We start from the raw sequence: 24,396 nt of genomic DNA, 5'->3' as shown, positions 1-24,396 counted from the left end.
TTGAGCATCGATGGGCGCACGGCATAGGTGGGATTGACGTTTCGTTTCAGCTCATACATTTCCTTCTTTCTTCCTTGGGAACGTGCCGTGGTTGCCGGTTCTGCAGGTCTTCATCTGGTTGCCTAATATGTGGTTGCTACACCACATTTATGCGTAATACCAGATTCGTTCCTAAAATCGTTAGTTCTCAGCCATGATTGGTTTCCGCGCACCTTCGCGTCATCTGCCGATCTATGCCCGCCTCGCACGGCTAGGCAGCCATCTTCAACAAGAGAACATCGACACGCACTACTTCGTCCGTCGACTTTCACCGTCAATATGCAATGCTATACGCGCGAAACCTTCCAGGAGGAGTATGCCTTCCCTTTCAAACCGGCGAAGGATTTTGAACGCGCTGGCATCCCCGCTCAATATGCCTCAGGTCACCCAAAGGAGTGGTCGCAAACGCGCGATGTTATCAACTTCAGCGCCGATCTGCCACAACAATCCGAGATTACATACCGAAGTTACGATACCGCTGTGAGCTCTGACAAGAAGTTGCTGGCCATCAGCAGTAACTTGGGGCGAATCTTGGTGTACAATATTCAGACCCGACAGCTGTGCGAGATCCTCGAAGGAGGTGGATCGGTGGAGTTTCGACCTTCTGTTGCCAATGGGGAAAGCCACTCAGAGATCGAGCAAACCTCCGGTACAGGGACTCCGAGACCTGGCTACACCCTGCTGAGCTCCGTCGTCGATGAGACTCAGCGTTGCGAACGTACAACCGGCCAGCTTATCCTTTGGGACCTTGACCAAAACGGACGCACACTCGACAAAGAAGAGCCGATCGATCCCTCCGTCTGGGCTACAAAAGCTATCGATGCAATCGCGCCCGAACTTGCAGCAAACCACGAATGGACCAGGGAGTTCATTGATGGCTCCTCGCTCTATACAGAGTTCTTGAAAGCGCTCAGTCATGTAGCCGCCGACCATAGCAGGCGCCACAACACCATCATTGACAACGCGGAACTGGGCGGCTTCGGGTCCAAACGCTTCAGCAAGGACGGCAGACTGATGCTGTACCGTTCGAACAACCATTCGACCCAAAGCGGCATGCGCCCAGCAGAAGACTTGCCGCTCGTCGTTATCTATGATGTCGAAGCAGGTAAAGAAATGCATCGCCTTACTGGACACACGGATGCCATCATGTGGTCGGCTATGAGCCCGGACATGGAGTGCGTTGCCACCGTGTCTTGGGATGGGTCGCTACGCATGTATTCCGTCTCGACTGGGGTTCTCATTTGGGCTACAGACAAATCAGGTGGTCAAAGTTGGGCCGGCGCATTCTCGTAAGCACTACTCCAGTACATATTACACATAAGGCATATGCTAACTTAGCTTACCAATCTATAGGCCAGACTCAAAGCTCATCGTCTGGAGTACTAAGAGTGGCTCAGTGGTGCAGGTTCACGATGTCTTGGACGGGCGAAAGGTAGCAGTTATGCCAGAGAAATTTTCCCGCTGGTGCCGGTGCTTTGACTGGCATCCAGCGCGGTCGGAGATTGCGCTTTGCGCTGGTAAAGAAGCATATGTCTGGAACCCGCTGGATGGTCCCAATGGCAAGGTACTTCAGCATTTCAAGATCGAGGGTAAAGAACGACTGAGTATGTCTGAGATCCATGCTGTTCTATGGATGAACGAAGGTCGACTACTGGGTATTGAGTCAGACGAAGGATCAACCCTGATTTACGACACCGAAAGCAACGCGAAAGAGCTGTTTTGGCGACCTGCTGGCACGATGGCTAGCTACGTTGCGGGCAGTCTATGCGGCATGTTTCGAGACAAGGAAGAACAGGATGTATACCTCAGTGTCGACGGCGATGGAACCGCGCGGTTCTGGCGGACAAGTGTTCCAGCTCTCCCATCGTGGTGGGACAAAGACCCGATCCCAATTGTTACAAAGAAAGCATTCCCCGAGACGGGAAAGTATGTCAAAATCACGAAGGCATCGGGCAAAGCAGCTTTACAACACGAAGCCGCTAAAGAGAGTTAGGGTGAAAATGGTGCGGTGTTGTGGACCGCTGAGTAGAGTCCTACGCCAGTGGACAAACGATACCTCGGCTGTGAGATCGTCCTGGCTGGCATGGAGGATTGGTCTTATGTTCAGTGTTGCGATAGTGTTTTGATCGCTGGTCATGGTAATTCACCCCACCCTTCCCACTCTTTGCTTTTTCCGCCAGTCTGACTGCATCACCCAATATTCCACACGTACCAATGAAAGCCAAGAACAAATTGACACTTCACGATACCCAACACCTTCTGCAGGGCTGCAGCACTGGGCATACCCGGGATGGGGGAACCGGTAGCGAGTCTTGGTCACAATTAATGTCAGTGGCTGTGGATACAACGGATATCGGCGCCGGCACGGTATACCCTTCCTTGTCACCCGTGATCACACAATCTTGCGAGCAGCTGACACACTGCTTTCGGCACATCGGCGCAGACGCCACCATACACTTTCCGTTATCTTCGCCGCTGTCCCACACTAATCGGTTGCTCGGATTGCGCAATCCGGATCGTGTGCGCATATTGACGATGCGAAGATCGTTGAGTTTTGGACATGTTGGGACTCGCAGTATTGCCTCACGGCTGGCTAAAGGCGTTGCGGTCCGGGCAACCGTCTCCGCGCTTACGTTGTACCCTTTCAGGCTGAACCCCACACCGCCATTCGCTTAGCCCCACGCGGTGCGGCTTATTGTGCTGTGTACCTTATATGAACCATGGAGGAACAGATGACTGACGTGCGAAAATCCCTCGTCGTCCTTTTTACGATTTGCACGCTGGTCGGACTTTCGTTTTCAAGGTCATCCTAAGCTTGCGCTCCTGCTGCTTCTTCTCATAGGAGTATCGACGACCTTCGTTTGCCTTGCTAGCAATCTTGTCCACGAGCATCGAGTTTGACACTCCCGCTGTAGACTAAATCAGCAGAAACGCTAAGACTTTGTGCCTGGTCACGCGTTTTGATTCCGCATTGGTCCCGCGTTCCAATTGACTTGTGCAGTGTCACTAAACACAGTAAGCTACGCCTCCTAAGCCATGTCGGCCGTCACGTCCCTGTATAACCAACCATCCCGTCGTGGTATAAAAGTTTCCCGCGGAGATCACAGGTACTATCCTTGTTCACATTCCCACCATGATACAACCTACCCAAAATGGCGAGCGCTATGAGCTCACAAGCCCCACGGAGATGCCCAAAGCGGGTGCATTCCTTTGGAACCAACGTATGATGATTCAGGTCACATGTCGTGGTTTTGCAACTGCACAATACATGCAACCCGAGCCCGCGAAATATGCCTACGCGCCCAACCTCGAAGCGAAGACCTTTATGCAACCGGAGCAAAACTACTATGCTCACCACCCTGGCCGGTTCGTATACATCAAGGATGAGGAGAACGGCGAGATCTTCTCGGCGCCGTATGAGCCGGTAAGGGCAAAGTTGGATCGCTTCACCTTCGATGTAGGCAAAAGCGACATCAAATGGCTTGTGGAGAAATCTGGCATTCGTGTCGAGATGACCTTCTTACTACCCACCGACGATGTGGCTGAACTCTGGAGCATAAAAGTGACCAACATCTCAGGTCGCAAGCGCAACTTGAGTATCTACCCTTACTTCCCACTGGGCTACATGTCATGGATGAATCAAGAGGCGGAGTGGAATATGAATGTCGGGGGCGTGGTTGGGAGCTGTAAGACTCCGTATCAAAAAGCGGAGGATTACCCGAAGACGAAGTATCTGAAAGACAAGACCTACTTCCTCTGCGAAACCACGCCAGTCTCATGGGAAGCGAAGCAAGAAGCTTTCGAAGGCGAAGGAGGCCTGCAAGCGCCATCGGCACTGAAAGAGTCCCAGCTTTCGAACAGCGATGCCCGTTACGAAACCCCGACCGCAGTTGTTCAATATTGGGCCGATTTAGGCGAGAACGAGAGCAAAGAGTACAGATTCCTATTCGGTCCCGCATACGACGAAGCTGAAATTCTCGACATGCGCAAGAAATACCTCAACAAGATGGCGTTCGCGAAAGCCGCCAAAGACTACGAAGACTACATCCAGCGTGGCAGCGGTTGCGTACGTCTCGAGACTCCAGACAAAGATCTCGACAACCTGGTCAACAACTGGCTACCCCGACAATTGTACTACCACGGCGACGTAAACAGACTTACGACCGATCCGCAAACGCGAAACTACCTCCAAGATAACATGGGCATGAGCTTCATCAAGCCAGAAGTAGCGCGCAAAGCCATCACGACAGCGGTTGGTCAGCAGGAGAAGAACGGCTCCATGCCAGATGGTATCCTTCTAGCCAAGGGAGCGGTGCTGAAGTACATCAACCAAATCCCTCACACCGACCACTGCGTCTGGCTCCCCATCGCCCTCGAAATCTACCTCAGCGAAACCGGCGACTACGCACTCTTAGATGAAAAGGTAACCAGCATGTATGGAGACACATTCACAGTCTTCGAGCGCTTCAGCCGCGCCATGGACTGGCTGCTCTCCTCAAACGCGCGAGACGACCGCGGACTCTCCTACATCGCGCAGGGTGACTGGTGCGACCCAATGAACATGGTCGGTCCCAAAGGCGTCGGTGTATCAGGCTGGCTAACCGTCGCAACCGCCTACGCCGTGAACCTATGGGCGCAAATCTGCGAAGACGCCGACAAACCCGACGTCGCGAAGAAATATCGCACCGGCGCTGAACAAGTCAACGAATCAGCCAACGAGCACCTCTGGGACGGCGACTGGTTTGCCCGCGGTATCACAGACGACAACGTCACGTTCGGCATCAAAGACGACAAAGAAGGTCGCATCTGGCTGAACCCACAAGCCTGGTCCATCCTCGGCGGCGCAGCATCCTCAGAGCAAATCTCAAAGATCCTGCCCCAGGTCGACGAGCAACTCACAACACCCTACGGCGTCGTTATGTTCGGCCCGCCCTTCACCGCCATGCGCGAAGACGTCGGTCGCGTGACGCAGAAATATCCCGGCCAAGGCGAGAACGGCTCCGTGTACAACCACGCCGCTGCCTTTTACGCATGGGCCCTTTACGGCATCGATGAAGTGGACCGCGCGTATGCTACGCTCCGCGCTATGATCCCCGGTCCTGATGAAGAGGATTTGGTTCGTAGGGGCCAACTCCCTATTTTCATTCCTAACTACTATCGTGGCGGGTATGGGATTAAGCATCTTGACCGCACGGCTGGTCGCTCGAGTCAGTTGTTTAACACTGGGACTGTGAGTTGGGTGTATAGGTGCTTCATTGAAGGGCTGTGTGGGTTGAGCGGGGTGAGGGAGGGTCTGAAGATTGCGCCGAAGATGCCGAGTGAGTGGGAGGAGATGAAGGTGCGGAGGGAGTTTAGGGGTGCGGTGTTTGATGTGAAGATTAAGAGGGGGGATGTTCAGGATGTCAAGGTTGTGGTTGATGGGGAGGAGGTGGAGGGATGCGTTGTCAAGAATGTTATGGCTGGGAAGACGTATAAGGTGCTTGTTGAGGTACCGAGGGCGAAGAAGAATGCGGTAAATGGGACGAAGTCGAATGGGGTTAGGACGAATGGAGGACTGACGAATGGGTCGGCGACGAATGGGAACGGTACAAATGGCACAAATGGCACGAAGTAGAGGATTCATAGTTAGGCGGGAATGTCAAGGCTTCATCATCTTAAGTTCCTACCATCGCATTTCATCGAAAACATTCATTCAATGCCGTCGAGACGTGAGAATGGGAGTAAAGAACACACTTTGCCTAACGTGTAAAGAACATATCCACACTATTCTTCCACGCACTCTCCGCAACCTCCTCAACACCAACACCCTTAATGCCCGCAACAACCAACGCCACCTTCTCCACATTGCAACTCTCATTCCTCTCCTTCACCATATCGCCCAGACTGAACTTATCCTTTTTCTTGCTCCCCCAAGACCACTTCGTCGCGTTCTTCAGATACGCTTTTGCTACTTCACTAGAAGCTTGAATATCGCCCCACGGGGCATCCGTTTCCATCTGCAGCTTATCCAGCGGCACATGCTTGATCATATCCAGGCTATCGCGATCTCGGAAAGCGAAGTTGTTGACACTAACATGTAGGCCCATGCCGGTCAAAGTGTGCATCTGCGCTGTGGTACCGACGAAAGAGTGGACTAGGCCAGATCGTAAAGGCAGCCGGTCCATGTAGGGTCCGAGTATAGCAATGAAGTCTTCAAACGCGGCGCGACAGTGGAGAAAGAGGGGTAGTTTCCATCCCGCGCTCACAACCATATCGAGCTGGCGCTTGAACACGCGTATCTGAACGTCTTTGGGAGCTTCCGCCAGCTTGTCGTAGTCGAGGCCGAGCTCTCCGAAAGCGGCTAGGAGGTGGGGCTCTTCGTCAATGGTCGTCGTGATGCTGTCAGACAGGCCCTTGTAGTATTCTTCGCCGCCTTCATCTGCTTCGACAGCATGGTATGGATGTACGCCGATCGTGACTCTGCATTGCTCGGGTCGTTTTCGCGCTATGTCGAGATTGAAAGACGCGTCGGATGCGTACATGCCTGTCAGCATGACTTTCTCTACTCCGGCGGCTAGTGAGCGATCGAGCACGGCATCGAAGTCTGGCTCATGGTATTGTTTGCCCCGGTAGATGCCGGCGAACTCTTTGGCAGTTGCGGTTACGGCGACCTGGATGTATCGACGTGTTGGTTCAGCCAAGTCGCGTCAACACGGGAGTGGGTGGGCGCGTACGTCGGCGTATTGGAGCTTCCTGGATGGAGCCGAGGGAGCGTCACTAGGAAACCCCTCTAGAAGTGTCGCGGTTGACATTTTGGATCGAGATGGTGGACTGTGATATGTGTAGTGGCGAGGCGATGCGAGTTCGCGAGGTGCGTCACTTTCGGAAATGACACTTCCGATTTCGGAATGTCGAAGTGGAGCGATTATCTTGGCTCTAGTTCGCCGGCCTACTGAGACAACAGACATGACATTCGAAGCATTGTTCATCAATCCGACACTTTTCGTAGAATAATATTTGCGGCAGCTCAAATTTCTGCTCTTCCGCTCGTATCCAATGGCCAGCAGACGTGGCAACCCTTGGAACAGCCCAAAAGGTGACCTCGGGCTGAGGGTGAATAGACTGGACTTCCCTATAGTTTGATTCACTGAAAGTGACGAGCGATGAAACTTGCAGACCATCCTTCACATGGAAAATGATGTTGGCTCTGCGACACTCCATACATTCCTGGTTTGCGGGGTACATGAACTCGCGACTGCCCCTCTACCGCGCCACAGACGTGCGCTTCTCCTTACATATCTAATCGATCGATTGACTTCCCCTTTCGTCAACCCCGCACCTCAAAGCTTTACCCTCATCGGTTCAGTCTCTGCAAAGACATACGAAAACCGTACCAGAGCGGTCTTGCACGTTACAGTCCCTGACACACGCATCACTTTAGCCACTATTAACCGCATATCATCACAGAATCATCATACCTGACACAGCCGCGCAAAAGTTCTATATCATGCCCGTGAACACTACTTACGATGCGTGGGCAGGTATTGACGAGACGTCGACTGACTCTCTGACACTACCGCAGGTTAGTGGACCCTACAAGGTAGACAAGCAAGTTATAGAAGGTAATACTGGCATAACAAGTTTTCGTATCCTACTTACTTTGTGCAAGCCTTCCCCATCGTCGGAACGGTGGTCATTAACGCCTTCAACTACTACAAATCGCTATGGGGCAAAACCGCCAAGATCGTTGTGCGACTGCCTACGGGAGAGACCGACAACTATTTCCTAAAGGCATGACTCCTTGCAAAGGAATTCTTCGAAAGTGGCTGCTAACAAACGCCAGGTCGTATCTCTGGGAGCAGTGGGAAGGCACATGTGCGAAGGCGAATACGAGTCGCTCAAAGCAATCTACGCGGTTTCGCCTTCGTTTGCCCCAAGACCCTACGCCTGGGGAGAAATTGAAGAAAACAGATCAGTGGCGCATTTCCTACTCGCGGCGTTTCGAGACATAGAAAATCAGGTATGGGTATTACGGTTCTCAGAAATGTCCAAATGCTGATGCGAACAGCCTGCAGATCCGGTCAGATTGGCTAAAGGACTAGCGGATATTCATCTACGATCTGTATCTCCAACTGGCAAATTCGGCTTTCATCTCTCGACGTGCCATGGGCGAATAACTCAGGCTGTCGATACATGGGAAGACTCCTGGTGTGCGCTGTTCAGTCAGCACCTAGGCCATGTCATGGATTTGGCCAAGCCCATCCTCAAGTGGCCAGCTTTCGATGCAGTATGCGACCTCACCCTCCGGAATGTAGTGCCACGTCTTTTGTTACCTCTCCAACAAGAAGGCCGGATCCTGAAGCCGTGCCTGATCCACGGCGATTGCTGGGATGGTAACACAGCGATTGACGCCAAGACTGGCGAGGCTTTCGTTTTCGATGTGGCTTCCTTCTACGGGCACAACGAGTACGATATTGGCAACTGGAGAGCACCGCGCCACCGCGTGAGTGGGAAGGCGTATGTCGACAACTACAAGCGTCATTTCCCGGTATCCGAACCTGTCGAAGATTGGGATGCACGGAATCGTCTTTATTCGTTGACCTTCAACATCGGTAATGCGATGTATGTCCCCGAGTCACAGCAGCGCCAAGTCGTATTCGATGATATGAGTACCCTCTGTCAGCTCTTCTGCCCGGACAATCTGCAAGCCACGATGGAGAAGCTCTCGGAACACAACACGGTCGGAAAGGAGCTGCAGACTTGTTGAAGCACGACAGTTGACGAGAATTGCGATGAGGTAGAGGCTGGCGCGCAGAAAGAGGCTGAGACCTCGGGAAGCTGCTACTTTGACGAACATCTTGCCGTGCACTCGCAAGCTCGTTAATACGCATTTCGTTTGCCGGGAGGTATGGATTGTGAGCGAGTCAGTCGCATCGAGATAAACGCGAGCGCATGATAACAGCCCGTTCTTGCATTTGATGAGAACCTTGGAATGGATGATGGCTGATGGCTGATGGCTAATGGTCGACAGTCCACGGGCTGCGACAAAGCGTCGGCAACTCTCTGCCCGGCGGGGCTACTGTGTAGCTCCCAATGCTGACTAAGCAGACCCCTTTACGTCGTCGCCCGCCTTGTGATGTCCAGTCCCCTCATCAACAACAACCATCTGCACAAAATATATAATCACACGAGTGTTGATACGAGCGTTGCATGGTTTCCGTGAAGCAAAATGACCATGCCTCGCCATGTCCGTAGATGCGCACAAAAGCGATCGCATCCAACTCATTGCGAAACATTGATACCATACGCTGCATACGGAAAGTCATCGAGACTCATCCTCAGCTCCGCCATACCATCATCCGACATGAGTCGACCGTCTTTAGCAGTGACAAGCCTTCTCGCATTTCCTTCCACTGGCGTTCCATACTCAGGCACGGTGCCATCTTCCTCCGTCCTCCCCATAAGGACATCCATCTCCCGCCCTTTACCAACCTCCGCAAGCCCAGGATGTGGCACCCAAACGACCCGCATACCTGCCCTTCTTGCTGCCTCTACACCGGCAATTGAGTCCTCAAACACTAAACACTCTGCAGGCGCCAATGTGCGCTCGCCACGTGCTGTCTCAGCGGCATCCAACCTCTTCAAAGCGAGTAGAAAGATGTCAGGCTCTGGCTTCTTCTTGCTATCAGACATCTCCGGATCATCGCCGAAGACGTGAAACGCTGGATCGTCAAACGCCGCATTGATAGCGGCTATGTGCGATGTCTTTAATGCGAACTTTTGCTGACCAGCTGAACTAGCTAACGAAAGCAGCACAGGCGGTGATGTCTTTGCTTTCAGGGTTGAGAGGAGAGTTTCAACACCTGGAAGCAGCTTACTGTTTTCGAAGAGATGTGTGAATCCCTTCTCCTTTGCAGACCATTCAGCTGGCGTGAGGGGTACCTGTGCCCAGTCTAGTAAACGCTTGGTACCCTGTACTAAGCATTAGCACGACGGGACAAAATGATAGGGCTGAGCAACACAGACCTTTGTGCCTCTGCTTTGCTGTGTTGCCTTGATCGCCCATGGGTAATCTGGTCTTCCGTACTCGCGCAGTATGTTGTTGTAGATATCTGTGTAGATGTCTTCTGAGTTGATGAGCGTGCCGTCTACATCGAAGATGCAGGCGCGTACAGGTGGCAGCGAAGCCATGGGATCTTCAGCTGAGTGAACGCGACCTGGGCTTTCTCTCTTGGCTTCAGTCGTGCAAGATGATCTGTTCCAAGGCTGGGCAGCTGGAGGACCCTGATCTGCGGATCTGAGCATTTACCCCGCGGTCACTAACCGCATCGGGACTAGTCGCCACGCTGCATGGGAAGTGGCTACGCTTGACGGCATCGTTCAAGATGCGCCTTCTATCTCTGAGACTGCTAGCAAGTGGCTTGCAACTTAGACGACAACTCCGACTGGCGATCAATTCGTGGCAGCTGACTACCACGCCTAGTTGTAGTACCTCCAGTCTAGGAGACTCTTACACGGGCCGCTCTAGATTATCTTTCGCATCTGCCCCTCATCTCTTGCACAGCCTTCAGCTAGAGGTACATCGTCACACCAATGCGCTACAACATATTCGGCTGCAGTAACCGAGTATCAAGGTCGGCGAGGAGGAAGCTTTTCGTGGCGAAGGATGAAGTTCGCGAATCCACTGCCCTCGGCTTGCCAGCGAAGTCCACCTGTGGTGAGCATCCAATACACTACGATGGCGCCGCAGAAGTCAGCCAATATCTTGTCAAAGTCAGGATACCAATAGCGAGCGATAGCGGTACCAGCTCGCAGGAACTTCCAGTTGCTTCAGCTGTCGATACACCAGTCCACCATTTCTGTCTACACCTTCAAACCCGCAACTTGCCTAATTCAGACCTACATGCTCCAATATATGCCAAGGGTACAGCCGCACATGTATCGATTCTCTGCAGTCAGCGGCGACTCTCGAATAAGCATTGTCGGAGATATCAGGGGCTGCATCCACTTCTACTGCGTCTACTCCAGCCCGAGCTGACTTCAGTAACTGAGTATGTAAGCTATCCTGCTTCGGACCTACTACCAACTATCGCTCCATCCCGCTCCGACTACATGTCTGCAGATACGAAATGCCAATACATCAAAGTGGACATGTTGCATACATCCCACCTCCTCTTCGCAGCTTAGGTCGCGATAGAAGCAACACCCCACTCATGCCAACACCGCCTTATAAGTGACATACAAGCGCGCATGACTCAGCTCCTGCCCATCACATGCCACGCATCCCACCACAAGGCTGACAACTAGGTACATGGTGGCTTGCAGGGCGACAGGAAGCAGCAAGTGCACATCTTGACGTCGCCAGAATCTCCACATAACACTTGGGCCAGACTGCCGTCGAACCCACACCACACCGGTGTAGATACCTGAACTAACAAGGTGAGAATATGGCTAGGCTCGGGCGACGGCAGCATATCTTGTTCGCAGGAATTTTCTTGGGTTCCCCACACGGCCCGGGGTCGATCAGCCATGGGGCGCCCACTTTGGAGTTGCTTCATCTTACGAACGGGAAGCTTGGGGGCGGATATCGTGGTGATTGAGCTTGGCAGTTCTGTGTGGCATTGCGCAGACTAGAGAAAGTACCGTAGCTAGTCGAGCAATGCTGTCGCATTGGCTGCGAATACGTTCTCCTAGGGCACAAGAGCACGTATAACAATGTCGACGATGTAACAAAGCGATTGTGCGAGGTTGCTGCAGCTAGACCAGAACACAATAATACTGATACGGTGTTGTAGTGTAGGCGCGGCATAAGAGCGGCAAAGCAGCCTGGTGTCATGTACGGAGCACTATTCTTAGCGCGCACTCATCCCCGGGCTCGTATCGCACATCGCTGCATCGTGAGGCTAGGATCGGGGGGTGTGTAGGGCTACGGACCACGCTCCGTATCGTCCCGCTGGTTTAGGCGCGCCATGTGCTCTCTGCCCAGCGACACGGTCGGCCAACGACGGGCCATGTTGCAACGGGCGACATGGCTGTTAGACCCTCCTTTCCTCGTTTTCTCGCACAGACTAGTTCGCAAGGCCGCCAGGACGCATGGCGCCCGATTTAAACGAAATTCAATAGGAGAATTGCTGAGGAAATAGATTAACGCTGCGTGTAGGATGCGTGTGCTGATTGGGTCGTGATAAGAGCCTTTACTTATCCGGTAATACCAAGCAGCGGGACACCTGCCTAAGCGAGTACTAACTTGATAGCGGTGCCGTATGTTGGACCTGTTTTTTTTCGCTGCCTGTCAGCCGCAATGTCTACATGTCGACTATTGAAATGTTGCAGCTCGCGTGCTGACACGTGCAGACAAAGAGGCGCCGTACGCATGCAGCCCCGGCTGTCGCCAATGTACCTACCGGACTTGGAAGACAATGCGGCTGCGATGTGGGCGTCGGTGTGATCAGGCGCGGTTAGGGCATGGGCTGGGAGGCGGTCGAGGTGTTAGGAATACTAGACGCTTATATACATCGTCTTGCCTGGGATGCGAATACGATACCCAGGGTGTTGTTAAACAGCCGGTGCTCCTTTCTTGCACTCGGAACTTTGTCGATTCAATATACTTTTGTCGCTCGTTTGACACTTTCCCATTGCGCCACACATGGCGCAACTTTATGCCCTGCGGCGGCTGCCATTTAGCCTGCATCTCCTGGTACTGTCCCTGGTTTGCTCCGCTAGCGCGCAGAGTTCAGCGGCGCCCGAACTCCCTAGCAATACCACAACTCCGGAACCGAAGAGAGGATGGTTTTCGGAAGGATGTTACACGGATAACGTCGGTGGTCGGTCGCTCTCCGTGGGAATGGGAGTGACTGGTGGTATGACCAACGACAAGTGCAAGGCTGCATGCCGAGCTGGAGGCTTCGTCCTGGCTGGCACTGAGTATGCCGGCGAGTGTTTCTGTGACAACCAGATTCGAGCCAATGGCGGTCCTGCGCCTGACGGCGAGAAGGGGTGCAACATGGCATGCAATGGCAACCAGACAGAGATGTGCGGCGGTCCTGATCGCTTGACATTCTTCCGTTTCTACACAGGTGGTGAATCTTCCACCTCGGCCACAGCTACACCAACCGCGTCTGCAACGGCATCTGCTACTGGAGCATCCAGCGCAGCGCCCATTGCAACTGGACTCCCGGAAGGCTTCGAGTACAAAGGCTGCTATGTCGATGGACCCGGATTCCGCATCGTTAACAATCAACAACCCGATGATCAGAAGATGACTGTTGCGTCATGCACCAGTATATGCGCGAAAGCTGGCTATGAGATTGCAGCCATGGAGTACAGTTACCAATGCTTTTGTGACAATGCTGTTAGTATAACCCAAATCTCCAATGCCTTCTAATACTAACTCATGTAGGTGAGAATGGGCGGCAAGCCGGCTTCTTCCGAGTCGGAGTGCAACACAAAGTGTGCTGGTAACCAAGCCGAGACGTGCGGAGGTCCTAATCGAATGAGCATCTACTCAAGCCAAGATCCATTGAAGGTCGTCAAGATTCCAACCCCCACCCAGAATGTAAGCGACTGGCAATACCAAGGGTGCATCACCGACATCGGCAACCAAGTATTCCCGCACAAGCTGTTGAACCAGACTGGTAACTCACCGGAATGGTGTCTGAGTCGATGCCAAGCCTTCGGATACATGGCCGCCGGAATGGAGTACGGAGAAGAGTGCTACTGCGGTGACCTCGATGGTATCGAGAAGATTGGTTCAAAACCCGCCCCAGAGTCTGAATGTAGCATTGCTTGCCCAGGCGACCCTGAAGCGCTATGTGGCGCAGGTAACCGACTCAGCTGGTACAAGTGGGAAGGCGACCCATTGTACGTCTGGGAGTACCCTAAAGGCACCGCAGCGGGACGCTATGAGTTCCTGGTCGGCGGTCCCATCATTCCTCTGATTGCGCAGCCTGGTGTCAACGGCAAGGTCTCCTTCCTTGAAAAGCATGGCACAGGCGAGCCGAACACGACTGGTGCATATGAGTTCGACCCTTCCATCGGTGGCGACATCTTCCATGCCTTCCGTGAGCTGACCGGCATCAAGACGGACATTTTCTGTGCTGCAGGTCTGACTCTGCCGGATCGTGCCGGCCGACAGATCAACATTGGTGGATGGTCGACAGATTCCCTGTTCGGCGTCCGCATCTACTGGCCAGACGGTTCGGCCGGTGTCAACGGTACCAATAACTGGCAGGAGGATGTCAACACGGTCAAGCTCCAAAGAGGTCGCTGGTACCCAACAGGAATGGTCATGGCTAACGGATCAATGCTCATCGTCGGCGGACAAGATGGCTCGAACGGCCCACCAGTGCCAAACATGGAGATCTTGCCCACCGTCGGTCCTGTGTATGAAGCGCAGTACCTGAGAGATACCGACCCATACAATCTGTACCCATTTTTGGTCGTGCTACCATCCGGTGGTATCTTCATCCAGTACTACAACGAAGCACGCATCCTCGATGAACGCAGCCTAGACACAGTCAAGATCCTGCCAAAGGTACCGGCTGCCGTCAACGATCCCACAGGAGGCCGCACATATCCCTTTGAGGGTACTCAAGTCCTTCTTCCGCAGTACTACCCTTATAGTGCGCCTTTGGAGGTCCTCATCTGCGGTGGCGCATCAGCTCAGCCAAACGTGGGACTTGACAACTGCGTCAGCATCGAACCAGATACTGCCAATGCTCAATGGAGTCTCGAGAGGATGCCTTCCCGACGTGTCATATCCTGCATGGCAACACTACCAGACGGCACTTATCTAATCTTGAACGGAGCTGAGATCGGACAAGCAGGCTTTGGTCTTGCAGACCAGGCGAACTTGAATGCTGTCTTGTACGATTCTAGGAAGCCGCGGGGCAAGCGAATGAGCGTCATGGCCAACACTACCATCGCACGTATGTACCACTCCGAGGCTGTCATCATGGATGACGGAAGAGTACTGGTCTCGGGCTCCGACCCGCAAGATCAGGGCAAGCATCCTCAGGAGCACCGTCTGGAGGTCTTCCTTCCGCCTTACCTACTCTCCGGCGCAGCGCAGCCCACCTTCGACTTGCCACAGGTCGACTGGATTTGGGAGGCGGACTACTCGTTCACTGTAACTTCATCATCCGGTGGCGCGATCAAGGTGTCGCTGCTTGGTTCCGAGTCCAGTACCCATGGAAGTTCGATGGGCGCACGTATCTTGTTCCCGAGCGTGTCATGCTCAGGCCGGTCATGCACCGTCAAGGCGCCGAAGGGGCCATACATCGCTCCTGTAGGCTGGTACAGGATGTTTGTTCTGGATGGACCTACGCCCTCGCATGCGAAGTGGGTTCGCGTTGGGGGTGACCCGGCTTCGCTTGGCAACTGGCCCGATGAGGCTGCCTTCCAACCATTGCCAGGTGTTGGACCTGTCGGAGGGGTTTCGACCTTGAGCGCGAACGCGACTAAGCCAAGATCCATTTCAACAGCGCCTCGCAGCTTTCAGGGCTGAGCAAGACTTCAATGAAGTGTTGAGGAATCTAATGTCTATTTGTTAATTTGTCAGCTCGAGCAACAATGCTCACGCACTGCGACCCAGTACATATTGTCATGTCGGCCTTGGTAGAATTCTTAAAGTCTAATATACACGTGTTGTTAAATCTGCATTTGCACAACATTGAGGTTTAGCGATGATACTGTGTTGGACATGGTCAGCGTGGGTGAGACTCACTGCTTGCTCCAATCTACTTCGGCGCAACGCCGCTCGAACCCTTTCCTTGTACCTTCATCCAACAATCGGCAGCTGAACGGCTTGCTCGTGATCATATCCTGCGCGCTTTCATCCAAACCCCTCATTCCATCTCCTCATCTTCATCCTCACTACTCGGGAAGCTCCACTCACTCGACTGATAATAGTCATAGTCCTCGTCAGACTCTGCTATGCTCATCGCCTTTGTACCGTATGTTCGAGCGCTGAACGCAGAGTAAGCAGATCTCTTGGGCGATGGTGATCTTGACCGACGGCGCTTGACGGTCTGGACATAGCTTACACTACTGAGATTGACGCGTGGTGTGTCGGGGACCGGAGATGGTGAGCGGGGACGCTTTGTGGTTGTTTTGGGTACCAGGGCTTGGGGCTGTACGTCATCATCGCCTGTAAGATCGATCACCATGCGATCGTCCATCGGCTCAGGGTCGTCGTGGGAAGTCGCTGGTGGAAGGTGCTTCGGACCCTGATATCTTCTGTGAATGCGATCGCGGATCTCTTCCTCCATATCTCGCGCTTTGGCACGCTTAGGAGGCTGCTCTGGCATGTCCGCTGTCATCAGAGCCCAACGTTCGAGATGGCTAGCAGAACCGGAAACGCCATCTGGAGCTATTTGGTCGTCGTCCTTCTGTTTCTCATCCAGCCACTTGCTCACTTTGGGCGCTCTGTAGTCGCGGTTCTGTTGCCGAGGGCGCCAGCTGTTTTGATGATGTTGCGACATGGCAACTGCAGGGTTGGTGACGTGAAGACGCGTAGGCAGGCGCAACCCCAAACTCGAACTAGACTAGTCGCGATCCGATCGGATAGCGAGGGATGAATTGAATCCAGCTGTCGGTGGAGTGAGTTGTAGAGTAGCAGGCAGAGTCCGCGCAGACCAACCCGGATCCCGAGGAAGACGCGTCTCGGATGTCGTGTTGAGAATCCGCGATCAAGCGCGACCTGTGCGAGCTCAGAAGGAGAAGCTGCGACCCACGCTACGGCGATCTATTCTCCTGGAACCTGGTGGTTTGATGCAATAGCGACAATGCGAAGTCGATTAGCGACGGGAAATGCCTAACGCTCTTGCAGCGGTTGAAGGGCCGCCGTTGATCGGCGCCCCTTGCGGGTGGAGACGCGAGCGCGACTTCTTGGCGCTGATTCGACGGCAATCTGCTGTCTTTCAACTACAAACCTCGCCATACTGATCATTGTGTCTCTAAAAACACCATCTTCAACATAGAAGCCATCGTCACATGCTGGATTCGGCTCGATGCGATATGCAGCAGCCACTGACGACGTCGGCTAATCGCAGCCGGCCACCAACACGGGGATTACGCCCGGCAGCCCGTCCTGCACCACACCCACCGCTCAAGGCTCAAGTCCGATGCTACAGTCGTATCTGGCCGCAGCAGATTGCAGCGGAATTCGATCACATGTTTGCGCATGCAATCAACTAAACACTCAAAATCCCCAGAGCACTCTCGCGGATGTTGGTCTTCGGAGGCATGTATGGATAGCGCGGCCATTATACGCTCGGGGTACGCCGACACCGCCTTCGCCAACTCCGACGGGGTAACTCCAAGGAATATGCACGCCATCCCACGTGCCATTCCTGCAAGATACTCCATGAATAAGACGCGGCACATGGCAAGGCCTGGGAACTTCCGTCCGACGACACATCCACCGGATGCGATTGGCCGGGGCGCCTGAAAAACGCGAACCTAACAACGCAGCAATTGATCGTCTGCGCTTGGGTTACCAATGAGCTGGATACCGCACAATCCATCTAAAGCGCCGTTAGGGAAGCCCAAGGCCACCAGTATGACCGCTCCGCCGTTGCCCCTCTCCACCCCAGAAAAGACAAAAACAACATGTCAGCCTCGAGCAGCTCGACAGACACTAACGGGAGCGCCCATGATGATTCTACTGCTGAAGGGGCTAGCAGCTCCGGTCCGTCGCTCGAAATCGACGTGCGTTCCCTGTTCCAAACCTTGGCTGTATTAGCTCGCCCGACTGACAGCTGTCACAATAGAGTGAAGATACAGAAGGGCAGAGCGACGAGCGCGACTCCAACTTTGGTGATTCTGCCTACGGTGACACTCAGTCGTCTTACACCATGTCGGCGACGTCTTCGGTTTTCAACTTTCGCTACGAGAACGGCAGACGGTATCATGCGTATGCCGAGGGACAATATCCTGTACCCAATGATGAGGTGTGCAACTATCGGTGGGAGTAGCATTGTTGTTGCTGATGCCGACACTAGGTGGAAGCGGACCGATTGGATCTACAGCACCACGCCTTCAGACTCACACTCGACGGCAAACTTTATCGAGCGCCTATCCCCAAAGATGTGCAAAACGTGCTCGACGTGGGATGTGGAACTGGCATCTGGTCCATTGAGTTCGCTGATGAGCATCCGTCCGCTCGCGTCCTTGGCACGGATCTGAGCCCCATACAACCCGCTCAAGTGCCTCCAAACTGTGAATTTCTCATCGATGACTGCGAGCAAGACTGGATCTTCCATGACCAGTTCGATTATATCCATACGCGGGCTATGGTCGCAGCCATCAAGGACTGGGACCGTTTCTTCGCGCAGGCGTACGCCAACCTCAAACCGGGAGGCTACCTCGAATGCCAAGACCTTGCCTTCCCCATAAGATGCATGGACCCGGATGTCACAGCTGAGAACTCACCTCTAATTCGCTGGTCAGAGTATTTTCTCGACGCCGCAAAGAAGATCGGTCTCGATGGCACCAGTCCAAGACACTTCACGCCGCAGATCCGTAATGCCGGCTTCAAAAGTATCAACTACAAGAACTACAAGTGGCCTGTAGGGAAGTGGGCAAAAGGCGCGAGATTTAAGCTCCTAGGTCGCTTCGTGTATGAGGATCTGATGGACTGGCTACCGAGTAGTTCACTCGGGCTCTTCACACGCGTGCTGAAATGGTCGAGGGAGGAAGTGGAAGTCTTCCTATCGGAGTGCAGAGCGGAGGCCAAGAGGAAAGACCGGCATTTCTATGCTGATGTGTAAGTAGTCCGTCCAGTCACCATTATGAAGCAAAATTTGCTAATTACGTAGATTCTTCTACCATGCCCGCAAACCCGAAGGCGCAAACGCTTCCAGCTCAGCAGAGGATGACGTGGAATGGGAGGAGTCGATAGATCGTGATGAAGAAGATGAACCCCACCACGCAAGAACGCCCTCAACAAACACAACCTCTACCCCACCAGTCCCTCTACCAACCACAACCGACGCGACACAAGCCACAGTCGACCAATTGGCCGCTGTTGCTGCCAAAGAAGACAGTCCCCCAAGAACCGACGTCTCCAGTTCAACTCCTCAAACTCCGCTCTAGCAGTGTATGTAATGAATACATCTACTTTCCAAGCCCCCAAACGTATCTCCACTAACCACCCCCGGCACCCACATCCCTTATCTCATCGTTGTAGTCATGACCTTGGTGACCTTTGTAGTCGTATGCGTGACCGTGATGACCTCGACCGTCTCTACAATCTGTGTTGTAGTCGCCGCGCTCTGGACCACCGCCACGTTCTGTGTGGTGTTGCCGGCCTGGGTTGTCGCCGTCGTCGACGTCACCGACGTGTTCGTGAGGACCGCGTTGGGGTCCATGGTCGCCTGGCTGGGTTGTGCGAGGCGGACGGAGGTGGTGTGGGGGGTATGTAGGTGGTGGGGTGAGTCGCGGGGATGGGGAGAGGAGCGGCGGTGGTGGTATGTAGGTTTGTGGGTGGCTTGAGAGAGAGGTGTATGCGCGGCTGGAGGTTGATGTAGGCAAGATGGTGTGGTGTGTGCTGTTGCTGTTGCTGGTGTGGAGGGGATGTGGGCGGTGGAGAGGGTGAGGGAGAGGAGAATATTGCGACTCGCTAAGACAACAACAAGGCGAAAAAGATGAGATGGAGCACGCGCCTCTGCTCGTAGCAAACTCTTCTCTGCTATTGTCGTCTTCACTCAGACCCAGCAGGAGGAAGGAAGATGTCCTTACACACACAGCTTAGGCCGCCGCCGCCGCCGCCGCGACATGCCAGCTACTAAAAAGCTAAGACCCTCCAAACAGCAAAAAAGGATGTCCATCTCAAATAGCGTAGTGTTGTGTTATGTGTTGAAGGAGAAGATATTAACTTACGTCGATAGGTCCCCCGATTCCTCCACTGCAAGTTAGCGTACTCTGTCGCTGGTTAGCATCACACTTCTGTGACCGGGGATAGGCCCCGAAATCTAAAGACCGGTGAGGTTAGGCCGGTGGGGGAGCTGGAAGATGGTCGTTAGCGTGATTCGAACACGAGCGAGTTGAGCGGTGTTGGAGGGAGTGGAGTGGACCACTACGCTATTTTCTTGGACTTTGATGGGATGATGGCTGGAATACGGGGGTTATATGGCGAAGGGACTTCTGTTTCCCTCCTTTAAAAGAATTGGGCTGCACTTGATGGCGAGGAGAGGGGGAGGCTCCTAGCAGTTGCGGGGCGTGTAGGCAGGAGCGGAGGTTTTGTTGTTGTGCGGCGATGACGCGTTTGCTCCTTTCGCGGGGGAACAACAGCATCACGGACTGCCAGGCTGCGTATGCGTGTAGCTCTGACAGCATGTGAATGCGTTCTGCACAAAAAGATATAAAGCAGCGAGGATGCTGCAGGATAGAAGGCAATGCGAAGATACGAGCTGGTGCAGGGCTCTGAAGCATATTGATACTTTACTACCAACTATGCAGTAAGGCTATGTCACATTCTGGATGACACATTAGCAAAAAAAGAAGATCAAGTCATCTAGATCGAACAGCCTAAGCGATCAATCTGAAGGGAATGTTTGACTTACCAGGAAGATGTAATGAATGTAAGACGGCCGAAGCCAACGCAAATGCTGAAAACGGCCGAAGCCAACACAACGCGAAAGAAGGCCGAAGCCAGGAAAGAATGGTAAGCCCTATATTGGCGCGGAAAAGCAAGAAAGGATAACGGGTAGTGATACTATTCGAACTCGTTAGCTTTTGTATCCCTCTTAAGGTGAGAGTGCGATTGACCGCCGGGCTATTTGATCTGGATGACTTGATGGAAGAATACAACTCCAAATCCCTTTATATCTCCGGTCGACGATACTTGCATCCCCAAGAAGAGGATCAGACTTTGGGAAAAATCGACATGATCCTGGTGTTCAGTATCGCCTTGGTGAAGCTGGCGGTGATGGTGGTGTGGGCCCTTGTGGTGAGGGCGCGATCCAGAGCGGGGGCGGTACCGTGGTGACAACGACCGTCAAAGAGTGCGGCGGCTGAACAAGCCGGGTGGAAAAGGAGACGAGACTTGAGATGGACATATAGAATGGAAATGTGACATGAAGAAGGAGTGATATCGTGCTGGAAGTGACAAATGAAAACATTCACGAAAGACGTAGGAATGAAAGGAATGATCCGACATATGACAGCGCACCATAGAAGCCAGGAGATCCGGCTAAGATGAAGGTCAGCATGCATGAGCTGCAGAAGCTATGCCATCCTTAATGCAGGAGATGGTGTGGTCCTGAACGACATCCAAGGAAGCCGTGTCAAGCCCATGATGCGGGGTCATCAGGGGCAAAATGCGCGAGATCAGATGCCAAGCGGTAATTCCCTTCACACCGATAATAGGAACGGTGCAAAAAGGATGCGCAGGCCTCGTAGACGCTCAGGAGGTGGTGGTAGCAGAGACTGCCATCACAGCCTTGAGGTTTGACGTTGGGAAGATTGGGGCCACTCGGCGGTGCTTGCTAGTTCGGGCATGCCGTGGGGCCTTTGGCGGCTTCAACGCCTCGCCAACTTCATGTCGCCAACACCAACATCGACCCAATCGTCATGGCGCCATCGAGGGGTCTGAGCATATCGCATGCTCAGCGCGTCTGCTCACGACATGAATGCACGAGTCGCAATCCGTTTGCGGCTCCTCGCAGCTTCCGCACGCTTTCGACAGGCTGGACGGTGTTTGCCCCAAATGACACGCTCCTTCCCGTACGACAAGACGCCCTCCGTAGCTCTTGGAGAAGCTCAGCGATACCATATACGACATGGGATACGGTTCGACAATACTCGTCCTTCACGGAGAAGCTCGCCGACCCCGCCAACAAGCTGCAGACCTACGTGTCCCGCAGCAGCGACCCGTACCTTAACCTCTCCATCGAAGACCACATCCTGCGCAAGAGCCCCGCCGACAGCACTGTTCTTTTTCTCTATGTGAACAGGCCGTGCGTCGTCATTGGGCGAAACCAGAACCCGTGGACGGAGGTCAATCTGGACATCCTCAACGCCGCCCGCGGGGCCCATGACGCCAAAGACAGCGAGCCCCCGGGCATCGGTACAGTCGACCTTGTTCGCCGCCGCTCCGGTGGAGGTACAGTCTTCCATGATGAGGGCAACCTCAATTGGAGCATCACATGTCCCCGCGGCGACTTCACACGCGACCTGCACGCCGAGATGGTCGTTCGCGCCTTGCGCAAGCTGGGCATCGAGCGCGCCAGAGTCAACGAGCGACACGACATCGTTCTCGACCAAGGGCACGAGAGGCACACGGCCGACCCTCAGGACACGCATCGCACGCCCTACACGACCGACGAAGGCGGACCACGGCCGCTGAAGGTGTCCGGCTCAGCATACAAGCTGACGCGCCAACGCGCCTTGCACCATGCGACGACACTACTGAGCTCGCCGAACCTGCACATCATACCCCACTACTTGCGATCTCCCGCGAAGAGCGTCATACAAGCCCAGGGTGTCGAGAGTGTCAGCTCGCCTGTGTCCAACATCGGTCTCGACGTGTCGACATTCCAGGAACGTCTGCAAGAGGAGTTTGCATCAATGTATGCTGAGCTGGGAGCTCCAAGCATCGTGCAAACTGTCGGCCAAGAGCACTTGAACATCCCCGATATCCAGAAAGGCTACGACGAGCTACAGGTACACACGTAGCCCCCGATTATTTCGCTGTCGATGCTAACGTCCACAGACTGATGATTGGATGTGGTCGCAAACACCAGCCTTTAGCCTCGTGCTCGACCCCAAGGACGACATCGGCCTCCAGATGAAAGTGCATCATGGTGTTATCAAGAGCTTGGATTTTGAGGACTCCAGCCTTCCGCGAGACAGTCGAATAAGACTTCAGGCTGCGCTAGTCGGCATGAAGTTGCAGAATGTTTGGACCTCAATGAACTTCGTGATGATGAGCGAACACAGCGATGACGATCGAGTCGTGACTGCGGCGAAGCGACTGAGGCAGCTCTTGCCTGTACCTGAACTATTCAGGCGTTAAAGTTTGACGTTCACAATCTTGCCTGACAAGACGGCTCATGCGTTGTCTGATGAGTCGGGATGACCACCAAAGTTGTAAGAGTTGGCCGGTATTGGTACGACGACCCTGGATACTCCACTGGGTCGCTTCCTGGAACTTGGAGAAGATACACCCGTATGAAAGAGCAGATATGAACTCCACTCTTGACTTGCTGTCGTGCTTGCATTGCGCAAGCGTGCATCTTCCCGTCGTCTGAGGAGCCGTCCACGCCGAGAGCCCGATATGTTGCGCCCCTTGTAACGCAGCCCATGCCCGCATGTTGTGGTGCGAAGCAGCATCGTGGTCCGTCTGGATGTATGAAGAGTTGTTCGTCGTCGCGGTTCTGTCGTCGCGCAAATCCGTAAGATGTGAAGTATCCCGGCCACAGGTATAGCAGAGCGGTCTCGTCATGTGAGGCTTTGTCTTTTCGGACGCGGCGCTGTGTGCTTGAGGACATGCGACAGTTCGCTGAAGCTGTCTGTCTTCACGGTAATTATCGCCATCAGGTGAGTGATGCCTTCCAATGAGATTGCCATCGTGCACATCAAGAGGCAAGCTTGCTTGTATGGCTTTGACTCTTCGCGACGCCGTTGCTTCCGCGGATCTATCGGTAAAGGTGGGCGGCTGGTAGCACCAACGCCGCCAGGTACAAGGTAGTCACCAGCGGAGCAGTAATATGCATCGCCGAGGCGGATCCATACGATGCCGCCTGTAGAAGTAAGTCTCCTGTCGTTGGAGGGGCGGTCGCGGAGCTCTTTGTCCGTGTCGATCCTTTGTCCTCGATGGAAGAACTCTTCGCGCTTCGAGGCAGCCCCTCAACCCCGTCGCCGGCGCGATCTAGTAAGGCTCGAGGGCACTATCGGTGTGATGGTGGGTATAGAAGAGGGCGTCGCCGCGCTGCCTGTCCGGCTTCGTGGTCTCAATCGGAGCTGCGAGGTTCGTGGTTCGGGGAGACGGCCGGACGTCTCGAAGAATGTAGGCAGTTGGTTCTCCGCCGCGGGGTAATTCCAAACTGCGAGGCTGCTTGCGACATCGAGTCTGTCTGTAGTCAATGGGGGGTAAGGTGAGTGTCTTCATCGTGTTAGCTGGGGGTCTTACTGTGGGCTGCAGCTGGGCCTTCGGCGGCGGAGAATGCGGCCTTGAGGCGGTCCTCGAGCTTCGCCGGCCTCCGCAAGGAGCGCCAACAGCTGCATGTATGGAACGAGGACATCAGAAGCCGTGATTCTCGGGAGCGCCAGGAGGTCACCGATGCCAGACTCGACGCAGAGAGCGGCCTTGGAGCGGCCCACGACCATGGCCCGCCGCTACAAGGAGCGCCAGCAGCTGCGTGTATGGAATGAGAA

The 24,396-nt window shown here is 54.0% G+C and overlaps 9 protein-coding genes across 9 annotated transcripts; 6 read left to right on the top strand and 3 right to left on the bottom strand.

Moving 5' to 3' along the window:
• Nucleotides 1-318: 318 nt before the first annotated feature.
• On the top strand, nucleotides 319-2,032 carry J4E87_003299 (uncharacterized protein; the record flags this gene model as incomplete). Its single annotated transcript, XM_049374928.1, has 2 exons — nucleotides 319-1,328; nucleotides 1,393-2,032. 2 exons carry the CDS (start codon nucleotides 319-321, stop codon nucleotides 2,030-2,032), a joined length of 1,650 nt encoding a protein of 549 aa, XP_049234850.1.
• Nucleotides 2,033-3,172: 1,140 nt separating this feature from the next.
• J4E87_003298 (uncharacterized protein) lies at nucleotides 3,173-5,653 on the top strand (the record flags this gene model as incomplete). Its single annotated transcript, XM_049374927.1, has 1 exon — nucleotides 3,173-5,653. One exon carries the CDS (start codon nucleotides 3,173-3,175, stop codon nucleotides 5,651-5,653), a length of 2,481 nt encoding a protein of 826 aa, XP_049234849.1.
• A 124-nt stretch (nucleotides 5,654-5,777) lies between these two features.
• J4E87_003297 (uncharacterized protein) lies at nucleotides 5,778-6,830 on the bottom strand (the record flags this gene model as incomplete). Its single annotated transcript, XM_049374926.1, has 2 exons — nucleotides 5,778-6,689; nucleotides 6,753-6,830. The coding sequence occupies 2 exons, from the start codon at nucleotides 6,828-6,830 to the stop codon at nucleotides 5,778-5,780; spliced, it is 990 nt and encodes a 329-aa protein (XP_049234848.1).
• Nucleotides 6,831-7,525: 695 nt separating this feature from the next.
• On the top strand, nucleotides 7,526-8,785 carry J4E87_003296 (uncharacterized protein; the record flags this gene model as incomplete). The annotated part of the gene is made up of 2 exons (XM_049374925.1): nucleotides 7,526-7,640; nucleotides 8,094-8,785. 2 exons carry the CDS (start codon nucleotides 7,526-7,528, stop codon nucleotides 8,783-8,785), a joined length of 807 nt encoding a protein of 268 aa, XP_049234847.1.
• A 515-nt stretch (nucleotides 8,786-9,300) lies between these two features.
• Nucleotides 9,301-10,209, bottom strand: J4E87_003295 (uncharacterized protein; the record flags this gene model as incomplete). The annotated part of the gene is made up of 2 exons (XM_049374924.1): nucleotides 9,301-9,990; nucleotides 10,045-10,209. 2 exons carry the CDS (start codon nucleotides 10,207-10,209, stop codon nucleotides 9,301-9,303), a joined length of 855 nt encoding a protein of 284 aa, XP_049234846.1.
• Nucleotides 10,210-12,664: 2,455 nt separating this feature from the next.
• J4E87_003294 (uncharacterized protein) lies at nucleotides 12,665-15,523 on the top strand (the record flags this gene model as incomplete). The annotated part of the gene is made up of 2 exons (XM_049374923.1): nucleotides 12,665-13,369; nucleotides 13,418-15,523. The coding sequence occupies 2 exons, from the start codon at nucleotides 12,665-12,667 to the stop codon at nucleotides 15,521-15,523; spliced, it is 2,811 nt and encodes a 936-aa protein (XP_049234845.1).
• Nucleotides 15,524-15,863: 340 nt separating this feature from the next.
• On the bottom strand, nucleotides 15,864-16,499 carry J4E87_003293 (uncharacterized protein; the record flags this gene model as incomplete). The annotated part of the gene is made up of 1 exon (XM_049374922.1): nucleotides 15,864-16,499. One exon carries the CDS (start codon nucleotides 16,497-16,499, stop codon nucleotides 15,864-15,866), a length of 636 nt encoding a protein of 211 aa, XP_049234844.1.
• A 1,374-nt stretch (nucleotides 16,500-17,873) lies between these two features.
• J4E87_003292 (uncharacterized protein) lies at nucleotides 17,874-19,113 on the top strand (the record flags this gene model as incomplete). Its single annotated transcript, XM_049374921.1, has 3 exons — nucleotides 17,874-17,969; nucleotides 18,021-18,784; nucleotides 18,837-19,113. 3 exons carry the CDS (start codon nucleotides 17,874-17,876, stop codon nucleotides 19,111-19,113), a joined length of 1,137 nt encoding a protein of 378 aa, XP_049234843.1.
• A 2,478-nt stretch (nucleotides 19,114-21,591) lies between these two features.
• On the top strand, nucleotides 21,592-23,035 carry J4E87_003291 (uncharacterized protein; the record flags this gene model as incomplete). The annotated part of the gene is made up of 2 exons (XM_049374920.1): nucleotides 21,592-22,683; nucleotides 22,733-23,035. The coding sequence occupies 2 exons, from the start codon at nucleotides 21,592-21,594 to the stop codon at nucleotides 23,033-23,035; spliced, it is 1,395 nt and encodes a 464-aa protein (XP_049234842.1).
• Nucleotides 23,036-24,396: the final 1,361 nt, after the last annotated feature.

This window comes from Alternaria ethzedia, assembly GCF_023757985.1.
Source record: "Alternaria ethzedia strain BMP 0044 chromosome Unknown scaffold_6, whole genome shotgun sequence".
NCBI lineage: Eukaryota > Fungi > Ascomycota > Dothideomycetes > Pleosporales > Pleosporaceae > Alternaria > Alternaria ethzedia.
This window is presented reverse-complemented; position numbering and strand designations above follow the sequence as displayed.